This window comes from Plecotus auritus, assembly GCF_963455305.1.
Source record: "Plecotus auritus genome assembly, chromosome: 2".
NCBI lineage: Eukaryota > Metazoa > Chordata > Mammalia > Chiroptera > Vespertilionidae > Plecotus > Plecotus auritus.
Window position 1 is genome coordinate 66,261,546 of NC_137771.1, and position 26,468 is coordinate 66,288,013.

Below are 26,468 nucleotides of genomic sequence, written 5' to 3' on the forward strand. Positions count from 1 at the left end.
TGTTAATGACAGGCAGGAAAATTCACATAGAAAATTCCTGAAAAGGCTCAAGAATTGAAGGCACCAAATCACTGATATCAGGAGGCAGGCATTGGGGCTTCAAATGAGGGAAGAAGAGAGAGATGAAAGTCTAAATAAGAAGCTTTGAGAACGTAACAGAAGACTCAAGTAGAAACACCGAAACAATCATGGCAGAATATAGAAGAGAAGCACCATAATGAGAATAAGGGGATTTGGGCAAAATCTACATACTAATTGGTGAGACAGCCCTCTTTGGACCCTGTGGAGAGCTGCTACAGCATTTGGACAGGTTCAAGCCTCGGACTAATGAGAGGGCACAGTCCTCTCTTGGCAAAGCCACCTGCAAGTCCCAGCTTGGAGGGCAAAGCCCTACCAGCACAATTATAGCCAAAGGCTATAGTTGTAAGCTTGAACCTATGGTCCAAACCTGTGGTCCCACGTGGCTGAGTGATATAGGCTGTGGGAGGTGCAGCAAGTAAACAAAGCTTGATCAGGTGCATGTAATTGAGTAGATGCAAAACCCACGAGAATGTTGTAAACATCTTGATGATGCCCTTACTTTGCCTCATGGAATCTGGCTATAAAATAAAGACTAGGCTTACAGGCTGTGGCGCTGTTGCTAGCTCTCCATCAGAGAGGACAGTGTCCCACCTAGACCCAGCTTTATTTTCTTGTCTGTCTTTTCTCAGTTCTTCACCGCCACCTCTCAGGCTCACCGAACCTGGCTGAGTTGGCTCATTATAGAACCCCATAAGAATCTCTTTATATCACTTAACTTCAATAACATTGGCAACCAGGATTATTTTCTACAAGTAAGATATTGGAGGACTCTTATCTAAGGAAACTGTATAGCCCTAGACATTTGTGGTCCAACAACATGATGGTCAGATAAGACCTACCTCATCACCCTCTTTGTAAAATACAGCAGTTAACAAGCCTACCCATGCAAACAGAGTTTCCAAGTATATTTCTAGTACCTTATTTTTCAGTGATAACACAGGTACAACAGACATATAAAGAACATTTCCAACATAAAAGTTAAAATGTGTAAAAAACAAAGACAGTGAAGGAAGAAAATCAATTCAAAAAAATTTATTCTCATCTGCAGAGTAGATATTGCATTAAAGAAAAAAGAACAAGATGCTATTTTTTTTAAAGGGGGGACAACTGAAGTGAGAACACTCTTAAAAATTGAAACACAGCAGAAATAAAAAAAATTTAAATGTTTGCAATAGTGATTCATGGAAATAATATATAATAGAATAAAAAACAAAGATGGGAAAATAAAAACTAAAAATAAGGAGCTCAATCCACAAGATCCAATATCTGGCCAGCAGAATTTGCAGAAAGCACAATTAAATATGTCAGAGAAAAAGAACTGACAAGAGAAAATTACAAGAAAATTGAAGATGTTTCCTCATTGAAAGGACCTACTGAATGCCCAGCACAATAACTGAAAAAGACCAGTACCAAGGTACATTATTGTAATTTAAAAATATCAAGGACAAATAGATTATCATAAGGGTTTAAAGAGGAAAATAGAATGCTCACATACAAAGAATCAAGAATTCATATAATATTAGATTTCAATAGATGAAAAGCCAAAAGACAATAGATGAAAGTTTTTAAAATTCTGAGAGAAGAAACTATTTACAGCCTAAAATTATATACTCTACCAAACCACCCTCAAGCACATGGGTGAGATAAACACATTCTCAGAAATACAATGGTACAAAATGCACCACTTAAGTACACATTTTCAGGATGCTATTGGGTGTTACGCTCCACTCAAATAAGAAAACAGATGATGAAAAAGAAAAATCTGGTGGTGGGTGGGTGGATGGGAAGAGATCAACCAAAGAACTTGTATACATATATGCCTAAACCATGGACACAGACAATAGTGTGGCTAAGGCCTGGGGGGATGGCCAAGAAGGGGTCAATGGGGAAAACAGGGGGACATATGTAACACATCCATAGTAAAACAGGAGAATTTTAGCTTCCAGATGAACTATCTCAAAGTAAAAAAAAAAAATGATTGGAGTATTTGGTGTATGTTTTGGAAAGTATTTTTCAAAGAAATTTTAGAATTCTTTTGGAGTAGCTGAGAAGTATTAGTGATAGTGACACAGAACACAAAACAAACAAAAAATGCTGTGCAGGAAAGAAAATATGAATGTGCATGGGTCAGTGGTAAAAAAAAAAAAATACATGGTCACAGTAAGGTAAAATATAAATATTAATTTAACCAAAAACTTTGATAAAGTTATATTGAGAACAGAAGGAATGTGGGGGAAAGGAGGCATATGATAGTATAAAATTGTTAAAACTTCACTATCATAAATAGGAAGTCAAAATAATATATAAGCATATTATTAAGAAATATGGTGGTTAAAGCTAAGAGGTGCTAAAAGAGAGTTTGGGTAAAGGATTGAAGGAGTGGGTAAGATCAAGGGATACTATTTGTTGCTTTGTATTTTGTGGTAAAACTTGACTTTTAAAAATATACTTGTAGCCCAAACTGGTTTGGCTCAGTGGATAGAGCGTCGGCCTGCGGACTGAAAGGTCCCAGGTTCGATTCTGGTCAAGGGCATGTACCTTGGTTGCGGGCACATCCCCAGTAGGGGGTGTGCAGAAGGCAGCTGATCGATGTTTCTCTCTCATCGATGTTTCTAACTCTCTATCCCTCTCCCTTCCTCTCTGTAAAAAATCAATAAAATATATTTAAAAAAAAATATATATATATATATACTTGTAGCCCTAGCCAGTTTGGCTCAGCGGATAGAGCGACAGCCCACAGACTGAAGGGTCCTGGGTCTAATTCTAGTCAAGGGCACGTACCTCTGTTTCAGACTCCATCCCTGGAATGCAGCCAATCTATGTGTCTCTCTCACATTGATGTTTCTCTCTCTACCTATTTCCACTCTCTCTAAATATCATTGAAAAAATATCCTTGGGTAAAGATTAACAATAAAAATAAAAATATACTTGTATTACTTTGACTTTTTATTAAGTTTCAAAAATGCTCATAAGTATAAATATATTTATTTCTGAGAAGTCTAATTTGGGATTGTCATTAGCTCAAATAGATATATTCAGTAGTATTAAATTAAGGTTGCAAATAATATTTGTGATATTTATAAAACCACAACTTCTCTGCAAATGTTTTTCTAATCTCCTGATTAAATGTTACATTTTTGTATGTTGCCAACTAACAAAAAACATATATTTTAGGAAAAAAGTACTTCTATGTTTCTGATAGCATACTATTATTTTCATTTCTTTTTTATGCTCAAAAGTATCCAATTTTCAAAAGTCAAAGAAGTTTTAAAAGTTTTTCTTCCTGTTAAGAACTCACAATAAAAGTTTATGGTTATATAAAAAAAAAAAACCTTATAATTTTGATGTTCACCCTGAAATAAAAGAGTACATTTTGTATTCCACAAATAAAACCTTAAGGTTGAAAGATATCTTTCATTTACTCTACTCACAAATATTCACCTTTACTAGTACTTATATTTTTCTTTGCCTTGATTTTTAATATTTTAATTATGATACATTTTGTAAATTATTAAACTCATAACATCAGATGGTGGCAATTGTGTTGCAAGGGGCTGTGTAGTGGAATTTTGTTGTTGTTGTTGACAGAGATGGACATAGATTCCAGTCTTAGTTGTCTGAGCCAGGACAAGACCCTTCTTTCAGCCTCAGTTTCTTTATCTATAATACTTACCCTCCTCCCTCTATTAAAGAATTTGTAGATGTTACAGTCAAAATTCCTGATCTCAAATCTTGATTCTTCCATTATTAGCCTGTAACCCTTTGGGTAGTTTCTTTTATTCTCCCTAATCTTGGTTTCAGAAGTTCTATCATGGGCATAATTATAAACAACTTGTAATGAGGTGGTAGTGAAGAAAATATATATTCTGCTACCACAGTGGCTGGTACATAATAAATTTCAGAAACTATAATAGTAATAACAAGAAATTAAGAGATATACTTTCTCTCCTCTTCATGATTACTTGAAGCAAACTAAAGTATCAGAAATTATTTGGTCAAGAATAATATTGTATGAAGTTACATATGACATGTGAGCTCATACTTTTTCCCCATAAAAGAGAATTACAAAATGCCTTTCAAGACACTTTAATTCAATGATGTGCTATTTGACAGAGTATTTATCTATCTACTTTTCAGTTTGGTCAATCAGATATAGCACCACTGCTTCCTTTGTGCCTTCTCTCTACCTACATGTATTTCATTTATTTGTCCTTGTTTACTTGTAATTTTCTTACAGTTATTTGGTTGATTGACTAAATTCACAAGTGGTTCATTGAATTGAAAAGTTAGTTCTGTCATAATGAATAAATTGGCCACCCTGCTGATAAAAGGCTGAAGAGAAAAAAATGGAGGGGGGGTGCATAATGATATTACCTGTAGATCCAACACAGTTTCAGGGTTTTTCTCTCTCACTTGAGCTTTTAAAAAAAAATGTTTTTATTGATTTGTTAGAGAAAGAGGAAGATAGAGAGAGAGAGAACTAGAAACAGTGATGAGAGGGGAACATCGATTGGTTGTCTCCTGCATGCCCCCTGCTGGGGATGTGCCCTGATGGGAATCGAACTGGTGACCTCTTGGGTCATAGGTCAGCACTCAACCACTGAGCCACACTGACTGGGCTAGAGATGTTATCTTATTCATATTTCAATTATTAGCAATTAGGATTTTATGTGGCAAATGGAAGATACTTTTAAAAGGTTGTTTAATAAATGAGTAAATGAGGGTACAGATTCCTGAAACTCTTATCACCATATTACCAGAGCAACTAGCTTGCAAACAAAAACAAAACAAAACATTGAACTATTTTCCAAACCTCTCCATTTGAATTAAATAAAATCCCAAGCCCACTGGTATGCAAATTTTATTTTGTTTCTTAATGATGTAAATCTAGAGGGAACATTTAGTATGTGCTTGTGTTATTTCAAGAAGTGCAAAGGTAATTCAGGCACAGTTTGCCACCCCCAACAACTCCCACTTACAATGAAGTCACAAGCAAAGCCTTTTTACTGTACAAAACTTCCCTTTTATAGAGAGTTTGCTTAAAAATGTAAGCAATTTTACAGACGGAAGATCTGAGAAATTTCTTAAAGGTCATATTTCCCCCCAACATTGGTTTCTTCATCCTTACAATCTCACTGTGCTGGGTAGAATTTTTTATTACTTACTGTTGAATTTAAAGTTATGGTGACTTTAAACTCATGTGCTTTTGCTGTCTGAGAGCAGAATTTTTCTATAAGCAAATAAGCATCAAGGTGACCTTCTTACCTTGTTCTTGTGCATGAACAGCAGCCCCTGCCACACATAGCACAATAAAAGGAAGCAGTTTCCTAAGAAAAGAAAAGTAATTGGGAAAAACTTAGTTGGACATTTTACAACCTATAAATCATATAAAATGCAAAATGAGCTACAGTACAAGATTAATAGTTAAGCTATTATTTTAATTAACACAGTATTTTAATATTCATATTAATTAGGGACAAGGGTTCTGGATTTAAGTTCCAGCATTATTTACTTATTTTTTTTGGTTAATCCTCACCCGAGGATAATTTTCCATTGATTTTTAGAGAGAGTGGAAGAGAGAGAGAGACAAGAGAAATATTGATGTGAGAGAAACACATCGAATGGTTGCCTCCTGCACACGCCCTGACCAGGGACCAGGCCGGGGAGGAACCTGCAACCAAGGTCCGTGCACTTGACCGGAATCAAACCGGGACTCTTTGGTCCTCAGGCTGACGCTCTATCCATTGAGCCAAACCGGCTAGGGCACATTATTCCCTTTTTACTGCTCTGTGCCTCAGTTTCTTCATCTATTAAATCTATCTCATAAGGTGTTTTGAAGATTAACTGGAAAACTTCATGTGTAGCACACAAACCAGTACCTGGCACATAGGAAGCACTCAGTAAATGTATAGGTGACATTATTATTATCATTGTATTATTTTACATTAAGTTAAATTACCATACATGCAATTTATGCAAAGTAATAGAAATTTACACAAAATAAGCACAACTTATAGTCACTTAACCATAGATTGACGGAACTAGTTATTCTTTAAATGAAATTTATAATAAAAGCCATTTGAATATCATATTCAAATCCCTTGTACTAGATGCATGATTCTCTGCCTCTGAAAATAACAATGGCCTGTAGATAACAACATGAACATTTTGATTAGTAGTATTTGTGAGCACAATACCCAATCACTGCAAATCAAAATCTTCATTTATATAGATTAGCTAAGTAAAAATACTTTGTGATTTTTTTCAGTATAACCACATTTTTGATACTTTGTTGAATAGTCTTCAGGATTGGCTATATCTACTTCCCAAGTGAAAAATCATAGAGATGATTTTAAAAATTAATGAGCATGTTGACAACAATATTTTATTACTTCATTTTTGCTAATATAGATCCTGATTCTGCTTTGTATTCTAACCCAGGGATTCCTCAAATGACATTTCTGTAAAATACTATTCTGCAAGGAGTGATTACAGAGCCTTCTGAAAGTTAATTTTTATTTTTATTAAGTTCCTGGTGTATTAGTAGTAATTGGTACATTGTCTATTACCAACAATAATTGTTTACCTTTACCAAGTAGTATAAAGAGCCTCTTAATCTAAGAAAGATGATCTTTTACAAAGTGAGACAACAATATAAAATTATACTATTCTCCTTGATATAAAGGAAATAACATTTGTATTAAAATGGTATTAATCCTTTTTTAATAAATGAAAAATGCACATTCTATGGTTATATTCAGTTCAGAGCACCGTTTTTATAAGATAGGGTTATAAATTTCAACTGATATGGGCAAATAAGTGAACCATATACAATATTTTAATGAAGCCTATAAAATATTCCCAGACAGGGTGTCATCCATTTAGAACAATGCTTTTCAAATGCTAGTTTACCAAAGAACCACCTGAGATTCTTGTGACAAATGCAGATTCTGGGCCTTGCCGCAGAGATGATTCATAAATTTGAAGAAGATCCTCAGAATGTGTATGATTCCAACTAAGTGATTCTAATATAGATTACGTGTGTACCAAACTCTAAGAAAAGCATCTTAGGCCATTTACTATTTATAGTTACATTGTACTTTAAATATAGTTAAATATAATTTTGCTTAAATCATGTTACAAATCATGACACAAATAAGATTATTTAATTTTTAAAAAAAAAAATCCTTTCTACTGCTCTATATTGGTGGTTTTCAAACTTTAGAATGCATGGGAATTACGTGGAGGGCTAAAGATTGCTGGGTCCCACCCTGAGATCTTCTGACTAGGTCTGGGGTGCAGCTCAACACTTTGCATTTATAATGAGTTCCCAGGCAATGCTGATGCCCCTGAACTGGGATCACACTCTGAGGACCACTACTCTAGCTTCGATGACACTGGAGGGGTGATGCAAGGCCCACACGTTTTGGATCTGTTTTTCACCTTGGCTGCACAGCAGAACCACCTGGAGAGTTTTAAAAACTCCTAATACTTGGTTCCTGCCAGTCCTACCTCCAGCCCAAGTGATTCTGATTTTGATTTGTCTGTAGTACAGGGATTTTTAAACACTTCTCAGCTGATTCTAATGTACAAACAAAATTGAGTACCACTGTTGGAGATTGAAATGATTTCTCTGGGTTCTCTAGGATGGATCCCAATACGATCTAGAGTTTGTATAAAAGGAGGCTCTTTTCCTTTCAAATTTATATTTTCAACAAATAACTGGCATGATATATATCAGTGAGATTATGAGTGGCTCAGCATTACAGTCTCTAAAGGAGAGCACATCAGAATTATGCTGTTTTAGGAGAAAACGGAATGTGAAAAGAAGCACGTCTCACCTGCCCAAGGAAATCTGGATCACTTAGACCTTGATAATAACCCAACAGGCATTTTTCCGATTAGAATAAAGCTAACTAATGAAGAGTACAACAAACGGCATTATTCACTTTGCAATTTAGCCACCCCATAGACTTACCAAATGACCTCAGGGGAGAAAACTAGAAAATTCAGTTCTTTCTACACACGTTAACAAGTTCACTCCTGGAGTGAGGCAGGAAAATATGAACACATCAACATCATCCCTTAACCAAGTGATTTTAGGGAATTATGACAAATCAGTTGAGCCATACCCTATGTAAGTGTACCTCTGTACTGCAGCTGATGAGTAATGGAGAGTTGGGAATCAATGACTGATTTTATTTCTCTTTTTCTGATTATGCCCAAAACTAACAGCCAAGTAAGAAAGAACAGAAAAAGTCAAATTACTCACCAGGTGTTCAAGGCCCTTATTCATCTCCAGCCTTCTTGTTTTAGCAATATAGATACCACTACATGGGACACCCTCAAAGTTCCAGCCATTCCACATTATTCTCTATTCCATGGACAGACCATGTAAATGCCTAAAATGCCCTCTCAGTTTCCACCTGTCAGGATGTTAGGTTTCATCAAAGCCTAATTTAAACAGCACCTGTTCCAAGAAATTTCCCATCATCCCTAAAGAGGCCTGGCTCTTTCCCCTGTCTCTGTACTCTTGAAGCTTTAATTGTAACTTCATTGTAGCTCATATATGTTGTACCTTTTATAATTAACTAGAGGCCCGGTGCATGAAATTCATGCATGGGGGGGTGTGTCCCTCAGCCCAGCCTGTACCCTCTCCAATCTGGGACCCCTCGAGGGATGTCTGACTGCCTGTTTAGGCCCGATCCTATTGGGCCTAAACGGGCAGTCGGACATCCCTCTCACAATCCAGGACTGCTGGCTCCCAACTGCTTGCCTGCCTGCCTTCCTGATTGCCCCTAACCGCTTCTGCGTGCCAGCCTGATCACCCCCTAACCACTCCCCTGCCAGCCTGATTGATGCCTAACTGCTCCCCTGCCAGCCTGTTTGCCCCTAACTGCCCTTCCCTGCAGGCCTGGTCCCCCCCAACTGCCCTTCCCTGCAGGCCCGGTCGCCCCCAACTTCCTTTCTCTGCCAACCTGGTCACCCCTAACTGCCCTCCCCTGCAGGCTTGATCGATCACAACTGCCCTCCCCTGCTGGCCATCTTGTGGTGGCCACCTTGTGTCCACATGGGGGCAGCCATCTTGTGTGTTGGAGTGATGGTCAATCTGCATATTACTCTTTTATTAGATAGGATAGAGGCCTGGTGCACGGGTGGGGGCCAGCTGGTTTGCCCTGAAGGGTGTCCTGGATCAGGGTAGGGGTTCCCTTGGGGCATGGGGTGGCCTGGGTGAGGGGCCTATGGTGGTTTGCAGGCCAGCCAAGCCCCCCAGCGACCCAAGCGGAGGCCCTGGTATCTGGTATTTATTTATCTTCTATAATTGAAACTTTGTAGCCTTCAGCAGAGGCCAGGGCAGGCCAGGAACTTGGCTTCCTTCATCGCCGGGGAAACCCAAGCCTCCTGCTCACTCCATGGCCACAGCCATTTTTGTTGGGATTTATTTATCTTCTATAATTGAAACTTTGTAGCCTTGAGCAAAGGCCTGGGTGGGCGGAAAGCTTGGCTTCCTCCAATGCCAGGGAAACCAAAGCCTCCTGTTTACTCCATGGCTGCAGCCATTTTTGTTGGGATTTATTTATCTTCTATAATTGAAACTTTGTAGCCTTGAGTAGAGTCCAGGGCTTGCCAGAGTGTGTGGGGAAGCTTGGCTTCCTCCATTGCCAGGAAAACCCAAGCCTCCTGTTTGCTCCGTGGCCACAGCCATCTTGGTTGGATTAATTTGCATACTCGCTCCTGATTGGCTGGTGGGCGTGGCTTGTGGGTGTAGCAAAGGTACAGTCAATTTGCATATTACTTTTATTAGATAGGATTAATAATTAATATCTGAGCAAGTAATAGGTCTTCACCTTTTATCCATTTCTTACATGATATTGACAGTAGATATTTTTAAATAGGAAATGAGTACCATTTTCATCTCCAATGATTGAGGAATTCAATTTTTCCCTATAGACCTAATTTTTTTAACTCTTGGGAAAGTAAAGAAAGAAGAAAAAGATAATTTTTAAAAATCTGCTATGATAGGGTTAGTGGAAGCCTTCTTCTTTCTTTCTTTTTTTTTTTTTTTCATTTAAACTGTTTTTCTCATCTCTGAGTGGGAACACAAAGAAGATATCAAGCTTAATTGACAATCAGTTTGGTAAAGAGCCACACTCCATCACTATATAAAATGGATATCTAATGGTTCAAGCTTTCTGGGTAATATCGAGTTGGGCTGGGCTTGTTTGTTTGGTTTTGCGCACCTGCCCCCCATGATATTACCTTTACTCACAAAGAAAAAACATTTCCACATTAATGGTAGTGATAGACTTGTCAAGGGTAGCATCTGTGGTCTGTGCTACTCTCCTTATGCTGTACATATAGTGCTAAGACTTGCTGCAGTATTTCAATAAATTACTAGTAAAGTTATAACTATATTAAGTTGTTGGGGGAAAAAACATGGTTAGTTTGACCAGTGTGGTTGAATGTTAACCCATGAACACGTTCGATTCCTGGTCAGGGCACATGCCTGGGTTGCTGGCTCGATCCCCAGTAGGAGGTGTGCAAGAAGGCAGCTGACCAATGATGTTTCTCTCTAATCAATGTTTCTATCTCTCTATCCTTCTCCCTTCCTCTCTCTCTAAAAAGCAATAAAAATATATTTTTAATAAACATGGTTAAGAAAATAACACTAGCCTGGGAGTGAGAAGACTAATTCTGGTTTTATTCATAACTCACTGTGTGACCCTGGGCAGGTCATTTCAATTTTCTGTTATTCAATGTCATAATATAAATTTTATATTGTACATCCTAAACATAAAACCCTAAAATTCTTGTGTATGGTGAGGTCCTATTAATATACTGGCATTAGAGGACAAAGATAAAATTATAGAGCATGATGTTATATAAATTATGCATAAAATCATGTTATTTAACCACAAATATAGAAAGGTCTTGCTACAGTTCTGGCCATACTCTTTTAACTAAATGAAAATAGTCCACTAAGTTTTCTAATTTGTCCATTTGTTTAGATCACTCTAACAAAAAGTCTAGTTAGTGTATTAAGTATATTTTTTTTCAAATAGTCAAAGCACATCTGTTTTGCTCACTTTTTTGTATTTCTGGAGCATGTGTCACTAATATAAAGTAACAGAGTACATATACTCATGACATTTAACAAAATCAAACCAGGTCTAAAACAAGTTAATAATATGGTAACAAACATTCAATAAAGGTTCAGAAAATATAACCCATGATGTTAATATCTGAGGATATCTAACAAAATATTAGATACTCTGTATGTCTGGTCTGTTAGCCACATTTTCAGTTTGAGATAAGCCACAGTCAAAACATAACCAGACATGTGAGGGGTGAGGCCTAAAAGGGGATCAGGCAGGAAATAGATATCCAAAGACCATAATCAGAGTATTTAAGGAACTAATAGCCATCCAAGGCATCTTCCCTAAACAATTCTTAAAGTTATTAAACTTTCTCTTTATCTGAAGGGTCTAAGTCAGTGGTCGGCAAACTCATTAGTCAACAGAGCGGCAAACCGCGGCTCGCGAGCCGCATGTGGCTTGCAAGCCGCGGTTTGCCGACCACTGGTCTAAGTTACTTAGGGAACCGCAGGCATCTTTTTGTTTAGGGTACCCATGAGACCCTCAAGTATTACGATATATATCTTCAGACTACCGATGCTCATTCCTACATAGATTGGATTTATACTGACAAGAATGACTTTTGAAATACTATGAATAGGAAACTTTTATTTTATAAGTTGGTGATTTTCATTTAAACCAACTGGAAAGGGTGAACTAATCTGAAAAACACACATGTGATGTACATCAATAATTTCAACAATTTCCACCACACTAGGTTTACAAGCCAAAAACGTCTCTAAGCCATGACAGCTTTACAGATTTTGTTCTTTACTAGCTGCGAAGATCCAGAAATAGTAAATTTCTGTCCTCTGTTGCCCAAATAACTGAAAAAAAGTTCTCATCCCAGCAGTTGGGGATGCAGTTGAATGATTCAATAAAGTGTCCGTAACTTATATACAATAAATTTCTTGGAATATCAATTCAACCAAATAGGAATTTGTATAATTAATCCAGTGTGTAGCTCACTAGAAGTTTTGGTTAAATTCCAAACATGCAAGCAATTCATGAGAACAGAGAGATAAATGCTAAAGAAATTCAAGTGATCAGAAAGCCCAGAGTCCAATAAGTAGCAAGAAAAACAAAACCAAAAAAAACAACAACTACATTGAAATTAGTTTGTCCTCCTAATACCACAGAGATTGTTAAACTGATTGCTGCCTAACCTAGCAAAATTCTGGGCATATACTACTATTAAATAAAGATTTTTAAGTGAGTGACTACATCAGTCAATAAATCTACTGCTACCAAGTGGACTGAGTTTCAACAAATATATAACTTCCCTGGCATCTTCCACCTGCACCCTGATCCCAAGATCAAGAAGTCAGGTCATCCTAACTTCCATTTACTTATCTAAGAAAGTAACCTGGTTCAAAGGCCTTTTATATTTCCTCTTTGTTTCTCTCCAGATCCAGGTCTCTACAATGTGTGCTCCAACCAACTTCATTTCTTTCAGGCCCTCAAATGCACTGTGCTGTCTCACCTTTGAGCCATTTACTGTTCTCTGTCTGGAAAATGTATGCCTTTTCCACTTACGTCTCAGTGTAGATTTCATTTCCTTTGGTCAGCCTTTCCTTCCAATATTATGCCTCCCTACTCTTCCCACCTACCCAGGACGGCTAGGTGTCCTCTTGTATATAACCTTATTTTATTTTCTTAAACTTCGTTGTTTCATTTTCTGTTTCCTATACTAAAATGGGCACGTTGGGAGGGTAGCAATTGTGTTTCTATCCCTTCTGCCTAGAACAGTGGTTCTCAACCTTCCTAATGCCGCGACCCTTTAATACAGCTCCTCATGTTGTGGTGACCCCCAACCATAAAATTATTTTCGTTGCTACTTCATAACTGTACTTTTGCTACTGTTAATGAATCGTAATGTAAATATCTGTGTTTTCCGATGGTCTTAGGCGACCCTGCTAGCGGTTCTCAACCTGTGGGTCGCGACCATCGGAAAACACAGATATTTACATTACGATTCATTAACAGTAGCAAAAGTACAGTTATGAAGTAGCAACGAAAATAATTTTATGGTTGGGGGTCACCACAACATGAGGAGCTGTATTAAAGGGTCGCGGCATTAGGACGGTTGAGAACCACTGGCCTAGAACCATGCTGGGCACATAACTGGAGCTCAGTAAACATTTGCTGAATAAATGAGTGAATGAATAACAGAAAAGTATTAGCTTTTTGTGAGAATGAAAATGAAATGGTCTTCTCATTCAGAATTACAAATTATACAATAAGTCATAGTTTAAAAGCTCAGCAAGGAAACTAGCACAGCTATTCTAATTCTCATTAATAAAATTTATATTTTCCCTATAATTTTACAGGCTACCAAGGATGATGTCTAAACAACATTCAAAATCATTTTCCATAAATTACAATTCCTCTCCCTGAGACATCAGTTTATTTTAAACATTTACTTGAATACAAACATAACCAAGCAATTTTTAAAAAACAGAATTTCATGCCAGCTAGGAAATAGATCTTTATATCCAACCCCCCTTTTGGTTATAGAAACCCTTTAAGTATCATAATAGCCTGCCTGGGAGACTTTCCAATCATATGTTAAATGAATGTATCTAACACTGACTTTCGGTTTTAGTTTCCTTTTTATTAATTCCACAGTTCACATTAAGTAACCCATCTGAAAGCAACCCCATGAAATAAAACGTCTTTAGGGATCCAGTTTTAAACTGTCAGTGTTTGGGGGTGACGAATCAGAATTGTGATTTTAAAATATTGCCCCTAACAATTGACAATAGCTAAGATCTGGAAACAGCCCAAATGCCCATCAGTAGATGAGTGGATATAAAAGCTGTGGTACATTTATACCATGGAATTCTATGCAGCAGTAAAAAAAAAAAAAAGAAGAAGAATCTCTTACCCTTTGAGACAGTGTGGAGGGACCTGGAAAGTACCATGCTAAGTGAGTTAAGTCAGTCAGAGAAAGACAAGTATCACACGATCTCACTCATATGTGAAATCCAAGTAACAAAATAAAAGTGATGAACTGAACTGAGTGGATCCAGAGATAGGGAAGCATGGACCAGAGTGTGGAATCTTGGAGGGAAGGCAGAGGAAGGTGAGTGGGTGGGAGGTAATCAACCAAATACCTTGTATGCATATACATAACCCATGGACACAGACAATAGAGTGTTGAAGGCCTGGGGGGTGGGGATGGGCTGGAGAGGGTTCATGGGGGGAAAAAGGAGACATATGTAATACTTTAAACAATAAAGATTTAAAATAAATAAATAAATAAATAAATAAATAAATAAATAAATAAAATACTGCTCCCGCTCTTGGAAAATGTCACCACAAAAAGATGGTGAATATTTAAAATCTCAGGGATTTCATTAGGGACTCTAAGGTTTAATTCAGCGACCTGACATTATTATTAGCTTAGCAGCTGCTTCTCCCAAGTCCCCACCATATAGGGTTTATTGGTATGGTGTGTGTGTGTGTGTGTGTGTGTGTGTGTGTGTGTGCGCGCGCGCGCAACTGAAGAACTCTAAATTCTTTATGGAAATTGGATATTTTCAAGAAATAATTTTCTCATCTCAATCAGTAATAGTTTCTCCCCACTTGCATGTGTGTGGTTGGAGCTGTGAGGGGCTGCAATATGATGTAACCTTGAGTACCGTTGATTCTGTTCAGCCCACCCCCACTGGCAACTGGAATGGAACAAACTGGATGTCCAAGAGGCTGCAAGACCCCTGGCAGAGAGACCCTCTGGGAGGCAGGGGAGATCAGCACCCAGGATCTGCTGCCCACCCCAACGTCTCTTCACAAGGGTTCTTTTCCATTCCACATAGTCTAATGTTTCCTCAGAAGTTCCTCGGTGTAATCCATTCTGTTTGGTTTCTCTTCCTCCCTCCCCCCAATCATCTGGACCCAATTTACAAACCCCAAACTGCCCAAGAATTTATGCAGGGCCTTTTCTGGGAGCGTCTGGGAGGGAAGTGTAAACCAGACAAGACAGAGAGGAGCAGAAGATCTGATTTAATCCGCAAGGTTGGTCACTACCAAGGGGAATATTAGTCAGCCACTAGGCCTTGCTCAATGGCATGGGAAAGCCCTCGGGAGAGGGGGAGCTGGCAGGGAGGGCAAAGAGGGCACCGGGATGGACAGGGAAGCTTCGAGATGGAGGGCCTCACCCAGTCGCTCCTGGGTTCTGGACCTGCAGGAGCCTGAGCCTCATTCGGATTCCATGGGCCAGATCAGCCGGAAGATGCGACCTATCCCAAGGGGTCCGCTGGGCCCTCCCGCCCCACACCTGGCCTCGGTTTCCCTGCGGGTCTACGCAGAGGGGCTTTTATCTAGAAAAGGGATGGGAAACATGCCTGGGCACCCGGTGGGACCTGCGTGAGCCTCTCTGGGAAGGCTACTGGAAGAGCCCGATCTCTTCTTGGACGCGGGTCTCCCGGGCCCGGCACCTCGCCGCACGCACGGGGTGGCGGAGGTTACTCCTCTCCAACTCATCTGCCCGCGGGCGCGTGGGGAGGCGCATCCTTGTCTGTCTGGAAGCCGGAGGTCAGAGGACAGAGCGCGCCGGCCTCAGGCTGGCTCGGCGCACGCGGCTGGCAAGCACATGTTCATACAAACACTGCCACAAGGCGGTCTTTCTCCGCACCCCGCCTCCGCCTGCCCTGAGTAGCCACCGTCAGTTCCGCCCCCTGCCCTCCTCCCACCTACTCTCCTTTGGGGCAGCCTCGAGGCGGAGAAGACCAGCCACTCAGTCCCTTCCGCCCACGGGCCCAGAAACAAACTTGCATAACCCACTGACCTCTTCCAGAGGGTCCAGGGCAGCCAGCCCAGGCCATGCACCCTCCTCCCCATCAACGCTCTTTTCCCAGTGAGGAGGTGGGAGCAGGTACAGTGCCCAAAGAGGAAGTGGGGTGCAGACAGGGTCCCCGTGAACAACTCCCGTGAGGAGCAGTCCCCCCACACCCCGCGTCCAGCCCCTTCCCCTGAAACAAGCCAGTGATCCCGACGCAGCCCCGGCCCCAGATGTGCAGCGCGTTTGTTGGCCTCTTACGGACAAGAGGCGATTGCCCGAGTCCCGTGGGTTTAGCAATGCCCTGATGCCTGACATTCTGTGGGCACCCTCTTTCCCAACCCGCAACCCTGCCCCACGTCCGTGCCCCACTCTCCAGGCTGAGCGCACAGTGCCCAGGGTCCCGCGAACGCCCCAGCAATCGCCAGGCTGGACGCCCGGAGGAGCACCGCGGGGAAGCAGGAGCTCAGCCAGGGCCCCGAGGGAGGCAATGGGAAGGAGGGCGCGAGGGCGGCCGGAGCGCGGGCGGGCGGGGGTCGGAGCCCAGCTCCGGAGCTGCGGGAGCCGCTGCCGCCCGCGTCGGGACCCAGGCCAACAAGCGTTCCCTCCGGAACCACAGGATCTTTTTAACATAAACTATCTGAGAGACCCGCCGGCAGGAGACTTCCTTTCAAACACGGTGTCTTACAAATTGAGGAGTCAAGAGGAAGATGCCACGGCTGCTCACGGCTCCCAACTTCAAAAAGTGCCAAGAAGCAAGAGCACAAACTGCGTCCCGCTCAGCGGGCCCCGGGGGTGGGGAGAGAGGCTGATCTGACCCCCGCCCCTGCGGGTGGGCTACTTACGTTTTTGCCGTGTGGGAGACCTTTCCACGCCTTGTCCTGTGGGCTCCTAAATGCATTTGTATGCATTTGTCCGTGCAGCGAAGCGCTAACGGAAAACAGAAGCCAACTCCGTTCTGCTAAGGGTGCAGGTACTGTCCATGAAAAAGGAAAACAAAATCACATGAAAACGATGCTCCCAACCGCAACAACAACAAAAAAAGGGGGGGGGGAGGAGATGGGGAGGGAGAGAAATAGCACCCAAAGGGTAGACAGACTTCCTAGCTCCCTGACTAGGAAACCAAGGAGCCGGGGGTAGCGCTCCCCTGGGAGGGCAGGCGAGGAGGGAGACCTCACTGGCGGGCGGCGGGGCGCCGGCAGCAGCAGAAGCTCAGCTGCGAGTGCAGCCCTCAAGTTCACTTGCGGTTCAAAGGCGACTCTGTGACTCCAGCGGAGTCTTCTGCTTTGGGCCTGGGAGGAGAAAGGGATGGGGGGAGGGAAGGAGATGAAGGGGGGCGGGGAAGTCCTTGGAAACAACCCGCGCCTGAACATTTGTCAGACAAGCGCACACACCCACTTCGAAAAATCGAGCGGGTGCAAGGGGGCCGGTGGCAACTGCAGGCGCTCAGCTTTGACTGCGGCCGGCGGCTTCCCCTGGAAGAAGAGGAGCCAAGCAAATCCGGCCGGTGTTAAATTTCATCGCTCACTGAGTTGCAATGACATCACCAAACACAGTGCACACACACACACCCTCCACCCCGCAACCTTCCCCCCACTCCGCGCCCATCTCTGGCGCCGGGGTCCGCACGCCCCTGAGCCCGCAGCGCCCGGGTGCGCACGCAGCCGCGCAGGAACAGCGCCGAAGTTCTCGCTTCCCACGCTGTCCTTCCTCCCCCTCGACGTTCCTGAAACTTGTAGGTGATTAGTCTCCCTGGGTGGAAGTGTCCATGTACTAGTCCCATGTTCAGTAGTCCCCAATTTGATGTTTTCCTCCTGCGTGCCTCCCATCCCCATCTTTTCCTCTGTCCTCTTGACACACACCTGAAATCAATCTTAGCTTACACTCCTCCAGCTTTCTTGCTTTTTTTTTTTTTTTTTGCAATGATGCTGTGGCCTATATCATATTATAAACTGCAACGGTTTTCATTTCTATCTTTCCTCCTCTTAACTCTTTCCTTTCAGTCTACTCCCCTTACTACTTTCTAGTGATTTTTCTCTCCTGTGATCCAGTTTTCTGCTTCTGCCCTTCAACCTCTTAAGCATGGATTAATGGTCTGCATTTACACATCAACAGCACACTAACACACCATAGCCTTACCTTCTCCAACTTTTGTAACAAATCGCTTTTTGACATAAGTCCCCATTCTCCCACAGCCTTCTCATACCGAGAAGTCCATCTTCCAATTTTTGCAAAAAATAAAACCAATAATTTCTGATTTTATCTTTCTTATTAATAAGACTGGAAATCCCAGGAGACCAGGATCTATTTATCTTGCTCATCCTTGTCAGCACTTGGCATGTCTGTTTAGTGAATGACTGCTGTATACCACTGAATATAACTTCTCCAACAACAGCTAATGACTCTTCCACATGCTGAAAGGCATCCTACATTACACACATATTATAAAGGTAAAAGTCACCATACTGATGAATTGAAATGATTGATGTGATCCTTGAAATTGGGGACTTTTTTTTTCTCCACGAAAAATATAGGGGACTCTTTCTCCAACATATAGAATTTATTTCATCTTTCTTTTCCTCTATTTTTCAACTTTTTATTTTGAAATAATTTTAGATTTACATAGAAGTTACCCAAAAAAGTACAGAAATTTTCTGTATTCCCTTCCCCTGACTTTCTCTAATGTTATTATCTTGCATAAATAACCACAGTACAATTATCAAAAACAGGAAATTAACACTGCTACAATGCTATTGACTAAGCTAAAGGTCTTATTTAAATTTTATCAGTTTGCCTAAATGTCCTTTGTCTGATCCAGGATCTAATCCAGGATCCTACACTGTATTTAGTTAACTAATTAATTAACAAAAAAGATTTTAAAATGATCATGTCTCCTCAGTCTTCTCTGATCTGTGGAAATTCCTATCTTTTTTTTTTTTTTTTTGTCTTTTATGATGTCATTTTGTAGAAGCTCTCTCAATTTGGATTGTCTGATAGATACTCATGATTAGACTCAGGTATGTATTTTCAGCATAAATACCACTGAAGTGACGTTGTGCCTTTCTCAGGGCATCATATCAGGTATACATATGTTGATATATCTACTAGTGATGTTAGCTTTGATCTCTTAGTTAAGGTGGCACAAGCCAAGCCTAGACAACTGTAAAATCACTCTCCCCCTCCCCTACTATTACCAATTTTTGTAGCAAATAGCCACAGCTTCCTGGAATCCTAGAAATCCAGGACTAAGGGAAGATAATCACTCTTAAATAGCCTTAAACTACAGTTTTTCTGTTTTTGACTACCGGTCAACTACAGAAGGGTGGGTAATTTTTGGTTTGGTGTAGAGAATAAATAAGAATTAAGCAGATCTTAAGTAACTCACCTAATCTCTGTCTACATTTCCCCATCACTTGATTAAAAATTTTTGTTTTCCTACTCACAATGTTGAGTCTGAATATTTAAATTCTGTGTGAAATGGAGTCATTATTAAAATGTACCTCAGGCCCAGCCCTTGTGGGTTAGTGGTTGAGTGTGGACCTATGAACCAGAAGGTCACATGCCTTGGTTGCAGGCTCCATCCCCAGTGGGGAGCGTGCAGGAGGCAGCTGATCAATGATTCTCTCTCATCACTGATGTTTCTATCTCCCTCTCCCTCTTCATTCCTCTCTGAAATCAATAAAAATATTTTTAAATGTGCCTCAGGTTCTTTGAGTAGGAGAAGAGAATAGGTGCTAGAGTTAATAGAACCCTTATCATGCAGAAGATGCCAAAGGGTACACATACCCACAAACAGGGTATATTTGTTTGGAGGAGAGGAGGTATTTGCTCAGTAAAAAATAAACAAAGTAAGGTTTAAATGCTGTAGCCTTTTTAGGATGGTGGACATTATCATAGATCAAATGGATCAAGATAGATGAACTGGAGACCTCGAGATTTAGTTGAGCCTAAGGAAAATAAGGATAGTTACTTCATGATCTTGATATTTTCCAACAGTGTAGGGCATTTTTTATAGAATGTCAAGATCTACAATACATGAATATTTCTTGTAAATCAATAAGAAAAGAGCTAAACATAGAAATATAAAAAATAGGAAAAGGGAATATGCAGTTTACATATGAAAAAATAAAATTGACCCAAAACATATTTAACCAACTCAATTCAAGAAATGCAAGTTAAGCTCTGACTGGTTTGGCTCAGTGGATAGAACATCGGCCTGCGGACTGAAGGGTCCCAGGTTTGATTCCGGTCAAGGGCATGTACCTTGGTTGCGGGCACATCCCCAGTGGGGGGTGTGCAGGAGGCAGCTGATAGATGTTTCTCTCTCATCGATGTTTCTAACTCTCTATCCCTCTCCCTTCCTCTCTGTAAAAACTCAATAAAAATATATTTAAAAAAAAAAAAGAAATGCAAGTTAAAATAATATCCTTTTTAAAAAAATAAAGTATCTAAACTAAAACCTCAAAGACATTTATTTACAAACATATATGTACCCCTATGTTCATGCAGCATTATTCATGGTGGCCAAGACATAGAGACAACCAAAGAATTCTTCCATAGAGGTCTGGATGAAGAACATGCGGTACACATATATAATGGAATACTACTCAGCCATAAGAAAAGAATAAATGTTGCCATTTGCAACAACATGAATATTATGTTGAGAATATTGTGCTAAGAAAGTCAGAAAAAGCTAAGAACCATATAATTTAACTCATATGTAGGATATAAAACTGAAACTCTTAAACACAGACAATAGTATGATTATCAGAGGGAAGGGAGCGGGGTAAAGGGGGCCAAATATATGGTGACAGATGATGGTTTGACTTTGGGTAGTGTGCACACAATGCAATATACAAATCATGTATCATAGAATTGTATGCCTGAAACCTATATAATCCTATTAACCAATGTCATCCTACTAAGTTCTCTATATATGCAAATGACGAAGATTTTTTAAAAAAGTATAACATCCAATGTTGATGAGGGTAGAGTGAAGCTGGTACTCATACCAGCTGGAGGAGTGTAAATTAGGTACAACTAGAGGAAATTTGTCAATATGGATCAAGAACCTTAAAAATAATATATTTTTTGATCAGTGATTTTGATTCTAGTAATATATCCTAGCAAGATAATCAGATCCTCCCATGAAAACATATATATAAAAGAATGATCACCACAATATTATTCTATTTCTAAATAAACAAATTATGGTACACTCATATAGTGTAATATTATGCAACAGTGAAAAAAGTAATATTTTAAAGAATATTTCCTAATGCTGAAAAATTTTTTAAAAATTTCAAGAGATAAAACAGGATGAGAAACTATATACAATCTATATATATAAAACACTAATATGCAAATAGACCGAATGGCAGAACAACTGAACAACTGGTTGCTATAACGTGCACTGACCACCATGGGGTGCGTGAGGAACATGGTGGGCATCGGCAGCAGGTGGCAGACCGTGGAACATGGTGGGCGTCAGCCGTGGCAGGATAGCGGAGCAGGTGAGCGGGGCACCACACCAAGGCGGGGCACCACTCGCTGTCATCAGGGTGAGCCTCTGGTGGTTACTGAAAATTCTTTGCTCCCGCACGCTACAGTCCCACCCAGTGCTCACACCTGCTGCTGGTGCTGGCCCCACTTGCACCCACTGCTGGTGCCCAGCACCAGCTCCAATCACTAGGCACTGGCAGCGGGTGCGAGTGGCAGCTGCCGGCCCCGATAGCCTCTCAGGAGCAGAGGGAGGTGGAGAAGCCCTAAGAGGCAATAGGGGCTGTCAGCCGCCTCTCGCACCCACTGCTGGTGATGGCCCCATTCACACCCGCTGCCGGCACCAGAGCCACCACTTGCACCCATAGCCGGTGCCAGAGCCACTGCTCAAACCTGCTGCCGGAGCCACTGCTCAAACCTGCTGCCAGCGCCCAGTGCCTGCCCTGATCGCTTGGCGCCATCTGGGGCTGCAAGCAGCAGCTGCTGGCCCCAATCGCCCCTGAGGGCTTCTCCACCTCCCCCTGCTCCTGAGGGGCGATCGGGCGCAGCACCCGCCACTCACACCAGCTGACAGTGCTGGCCCTGCTCACACCCGCTGCTGGCGCCGGCCCCAATTGCTCTGTGCAGCCAGTGGGTGCTAGCGGGGCTGGTGCCATCAGCACGTGGGAGCAGCAGCGGCAAGAGCGGGGCTGTTGGCAGACAGGGGACCAGGGGCTGAGGCGGAAGGAGCCAGGCGGGAGTGCAGAGGATGGGCTGAGACCTGCTCCTGTGCCCACTGCAGCCTCGCAGCCCACGGTTCCTTTCAAGGTGCATGAATTTGTGCACTGGGCCCCTAGTACAATATAATACAATACAATATATGTGTGTGTACAGTGCATATTATATACTAATGTATATATAGAATAAAGACTTAAGGGAAACATACCATAATAGTAATAGTAGCATAAAAATAACTTCTGGGTAGTGAAATTAGTGATAATAAATTAAATTTTATCCTTTTTTACTTTTTCATTTTTATATTTTACAATAAGAATGTATTATTTATATAAATAAGAAAAAGAATTAATAAAAGTTTTAAGATAAAGAGAAATAGTTGATTGGTCTCCTGAGGAGTTTGTGGATGGTTTGGAATAACTAACATGGAGAATATGCTAGGGAAGAATAAAAAATATATAATAAATGGGTTAAAATGATTTTATGTAACTAGAGAAAGGCGGATCCATAAATTGATCAAGATTCTAGGAAAACCAAATAGGTAGTTAGATATATACATACTTGCATAGTTATGCTAGGGGGGAAACTACATTTTCAATGTAATGTTGCAAGTTTGTCTTAAAAACCTCCCTATGATTTTTCCTCCATGACATGTTAAAGCAAGCTGGAGCCCTCTACTGGGATGGTCTCCTAGGGAGGCTTTAATTTATATTTGAAATTATAAACTGACAGGTTTGCAAGTCTCTATCTGAAAATGAACTTAGTGTTTTTTGTATTCAGTTCTTCCAAGACCAATTTTCTACTTAACTATATATAGTGTGCCCCCCAAAAATGTATACACATACTTTGAATAATTATAAAAGCAGTGTTTATTAAAAAAAACATTTCATTTTCAAATTGAGCTATCAATTGTTACAATGTGTATACATTTTGGGGGGTGCACCCTCTCTATTACTTTCTTCAATTAAAGTAGTATAAGTGGAAAGGTTATTGTTTTATTCTTGAAAAGGATAGGCGCAAAGGAAGTGAACTACAGAGATAATTAGGTGAAAAAGTTGCACAGAAACTAGCCAACATCTGCTTGAATATCTATGGAATCATATTTAGGTTACTTAGGAGTGAGGAGGCTGAGGTAAGAATACAAGTATAGTGGGGGAAAAAGATCAAGATTTTGAATTTCAAATGTAAGGCAGGATATGGCATGCCCATTTCCTTTAGAACTTATTTGACTAATACTTGCTATTTGGAAGTATTAAACGGCCAAATAAAATATCTTGCTTCTCTCTTGTCTCATTATACCTTTCATTCTTTTATAATTAGGTTTATTTTCTCCATCTGAAATCACCACTACAATTTTCCAACAACGTATGTCAGGTATTTAGTATATCTTACATGAATACTCATACAACATGTTACAGATTTTAACAGAGAACCTAATTAATAGAAACCAGTGGTGCAATAATATCATCAAAAGTCAGATAAGAGTTGATCATGTATGTTATTGGCCTGGACTTCAGGACTTCAACTCATACTCATGGTTCTCTGTCAGCCCTTTTAGTTCAAGGTCCTCTCACTTTACTAAGAACATTAGAAAATTCAACATGGGACATTCTAGTTTATATTTTCCAATAATTCCCAAGTGACTATAGCCCCCACACTTTTTCAAAAAAAAAGGAAAACAAACTAATGGTAACAGTCTTTTTTGAGTTGTGGAAATGGAAGAAACTTTTTCATAGCTTGGAATAAGATTCTTGCAACAATAGTGGCAATACTATGAAAAATAATTGTGCCTTAATTTAAATTCCATGCTTAAATATGTGTTGCATAAATGAATAACTAAACAAAGAGTTGAGTGCCTGCTATGTATCAGGCAATGTTCTAAAACCTAGAGTTATGAAGATATATGTTATAATTACTACTTCTAAGGAGCTTATAACTTGCTAGGGATAGAACCTAGTAAGAAAAACCAACTGGACAGATCACAGAAGGAGAAAGAATTGCCAAGTGGTGACATAGAACAGTTGGGGCACAAAGGAGATAGTACACACTTCTACTGAGAGTGAGTGGGAAAGATGTAAAGTTTTGATCTCTAAGAATGAGTAGGTATTTTCCAAGTAGATGAGAAAGTTCAAACCAATTCAGGGTGATGATAGCATGAAGGTATGAAAGGCACTGGCCCTGAGGTCAGGGACCTGCAGTTGGAATGGCTACAATAGAGGCATGAGGCTGGAAAGATCACAGAGCATCTTTGGGGAATTTGGACTTAGCCTGGTTTTCTTCTCTATCCATTAGACTAGAACAACTTGAAAGATTATTTTATACTGGAGACCCAGTGCATGAGATTCGTGCACTCGGGGGTGGGGGAGGGGGTCTGTCAGCCCAGCCTGTGCCCTTTCGCAGTCAGGAAGCCCTCGGGGGATGTTCGACTGACGGCTTAGGCCCGCTTTGGCAGTCAGACATCCTTAGTGCTGCTGTAGAGGCGGGAGAGCCCAGCTCCTGCGTTGAGTGTCTGCCCCTGTTGGTCAGTGCGCATCATAGCGACCGGTCATTCCGCTGATCAGTCTATTTGCATATTAGCCTTTTATTATATAGGATTAGCTCAAATGGCCACGATTCCTTGGGAACTGATGAAACATTTGACATACACATGCTTAAACTTCATTCATTTTAAAATATGGGTCCAGGAAGTTAAGATTTCTTTTGGGGTTTAAAACAGATGCACTTTAGTCATAGACAAAATTTTTTTAAAGTAATCAAGGATGTTTGTTCTGGCTGTAATAACCAGGTGGGGGCCCCAAGCCAATCTTTAACTGTGGACTTTGAGAAGTTGATAACATCATTCATAAAAATGACTTACTATTCACTTTGGGAAGAGAACTTTATACACTTGTCACATAGCTAACTTTATATACCACAAATTTACAAATGATAAAATTTCTCAATCGTTCCTCACTAGGAAAACTAATGAAAATCCTTACCTTAGATTTTAAGACACTTTTTCAGTTCTAATCTAGTATGGATTTACTCTTATTACTCAGCTTTGCTACTCTTCTTTACTACCACTATTGCCTGACCCTCTGTTCATGCTAGTATCTTTCTTCCTTTGCTTTGGTCCTTTACTCTCAGTCTCATGAATTTACTCAAATGTGAATCTAATACAACAAGCAGAATGATCTTCCTTGCTGGATATGTTGGTGCAGGAGTGAAGGAGCTCTACATCATGTGTTTTCTTCCATGTGGTTGCATAGGTTCTCCGAGGTGTTTTGGGCCACATGGTGCTGGAAGGGTGTTTCGTTCTGACTTTTGGTTCATTGGGACCACATTTTGCACAACACTAAGAATGTGCCATTCCAATCCCACCCAACTACATTCCCTTTAAGAATTTCAGGTTGATCTAGTTCTATCATTTTATACCTACTATAGCCTAGCTTACCTGACCAAATAAAGCCTGGAAGTACCAAGAACTAAGAAGAGCCCACTGTCTATCAATTACTTATCTCTGCCAGCCCACTTACCTGCTCCTCATTCTCCTGGGTCATAGTCCACTATTCTCACTATTTAGCACAGATTCTGCATAGTTCATATGTAAAGTGAACAAATCGGAAGCTACTAATCAAGTTGAAAGCAACTCACTTTTCTCTGGAAGGGAACCTTAATCAGTTTTAAGGTCATTGCCAAGGGACTAGTATAACCTGAGTCCAAATACCAGACATTATAAAATAAAAGGGACATGCATGTAATTAGATTGTCTCACTAAGTATATATTTTATTTTGATCTGCCCTTCAAATGTATGTGTGTGTGTATGTGTGTGTGTGTAAAGTTTTTAAAAATATACGGCCACAAGGATGTTTGTTACATTGAGCATCATGCCTATGTGGTAAAATGTCACAGCAGCACCATTCATACCACTCAAGTTCACAATCTGCCAGCATTTCCATTTTACACACCTTCTGAATGAATTCCAAAAGCTACAGCATTACTAGAGAGCCCATTAATTTGTAAATGTACATATAAAGTTAAATTAAAATTGATACTTTGGAGTTAGCCCTTGAAAGTTAGGGACTTCTTGGGGGAGGGGGTGGGGAGTGGAGAGATTAACCAAAGAACATATATGCATATATGCATAGCCCATAGACACAGACAACACACAATAGTGTGGTGAAGGCCTGGGGTGGGGCAGGGGCTGGGTGAAGGGTAGCAAAGGAGGGGGGAACAGGGGGACATCTGTAATATTGCCAACAATAAATAAATAAAAATA

At 40.6% G+C, this 26,468-nt stretch overlaps 1 protein-coding gene across 1 annotated transcript in view; it reads right to left on the bottom strand.

Annotated features, from left to right (window-relative positions):
* The window catches only part of COL24A1 (collagen type XXIV alpha 1 chain), a gene marked incomplete at both ends in the record, with an annotated part of 318,029 nt that extends 301,132 nt beyond the window's left edge, over positions 1–16,897 (bottom strand). The window contains 2 exons of the mRNA XM_080655503.1: positions 5,347–5,408; positions 16,842–16,897. Coding sequence (XP_080511629.1) covers positions 5,347–5,408; positions 16,842–16,897 — 118 coding nt within the window. The remainder of the gene's footprint in view (positions 1–5,346; positions 5,409–16,841) is intronic.
* Positions 16,898–26,468: the final 9,571 nt, after the last annotated feature.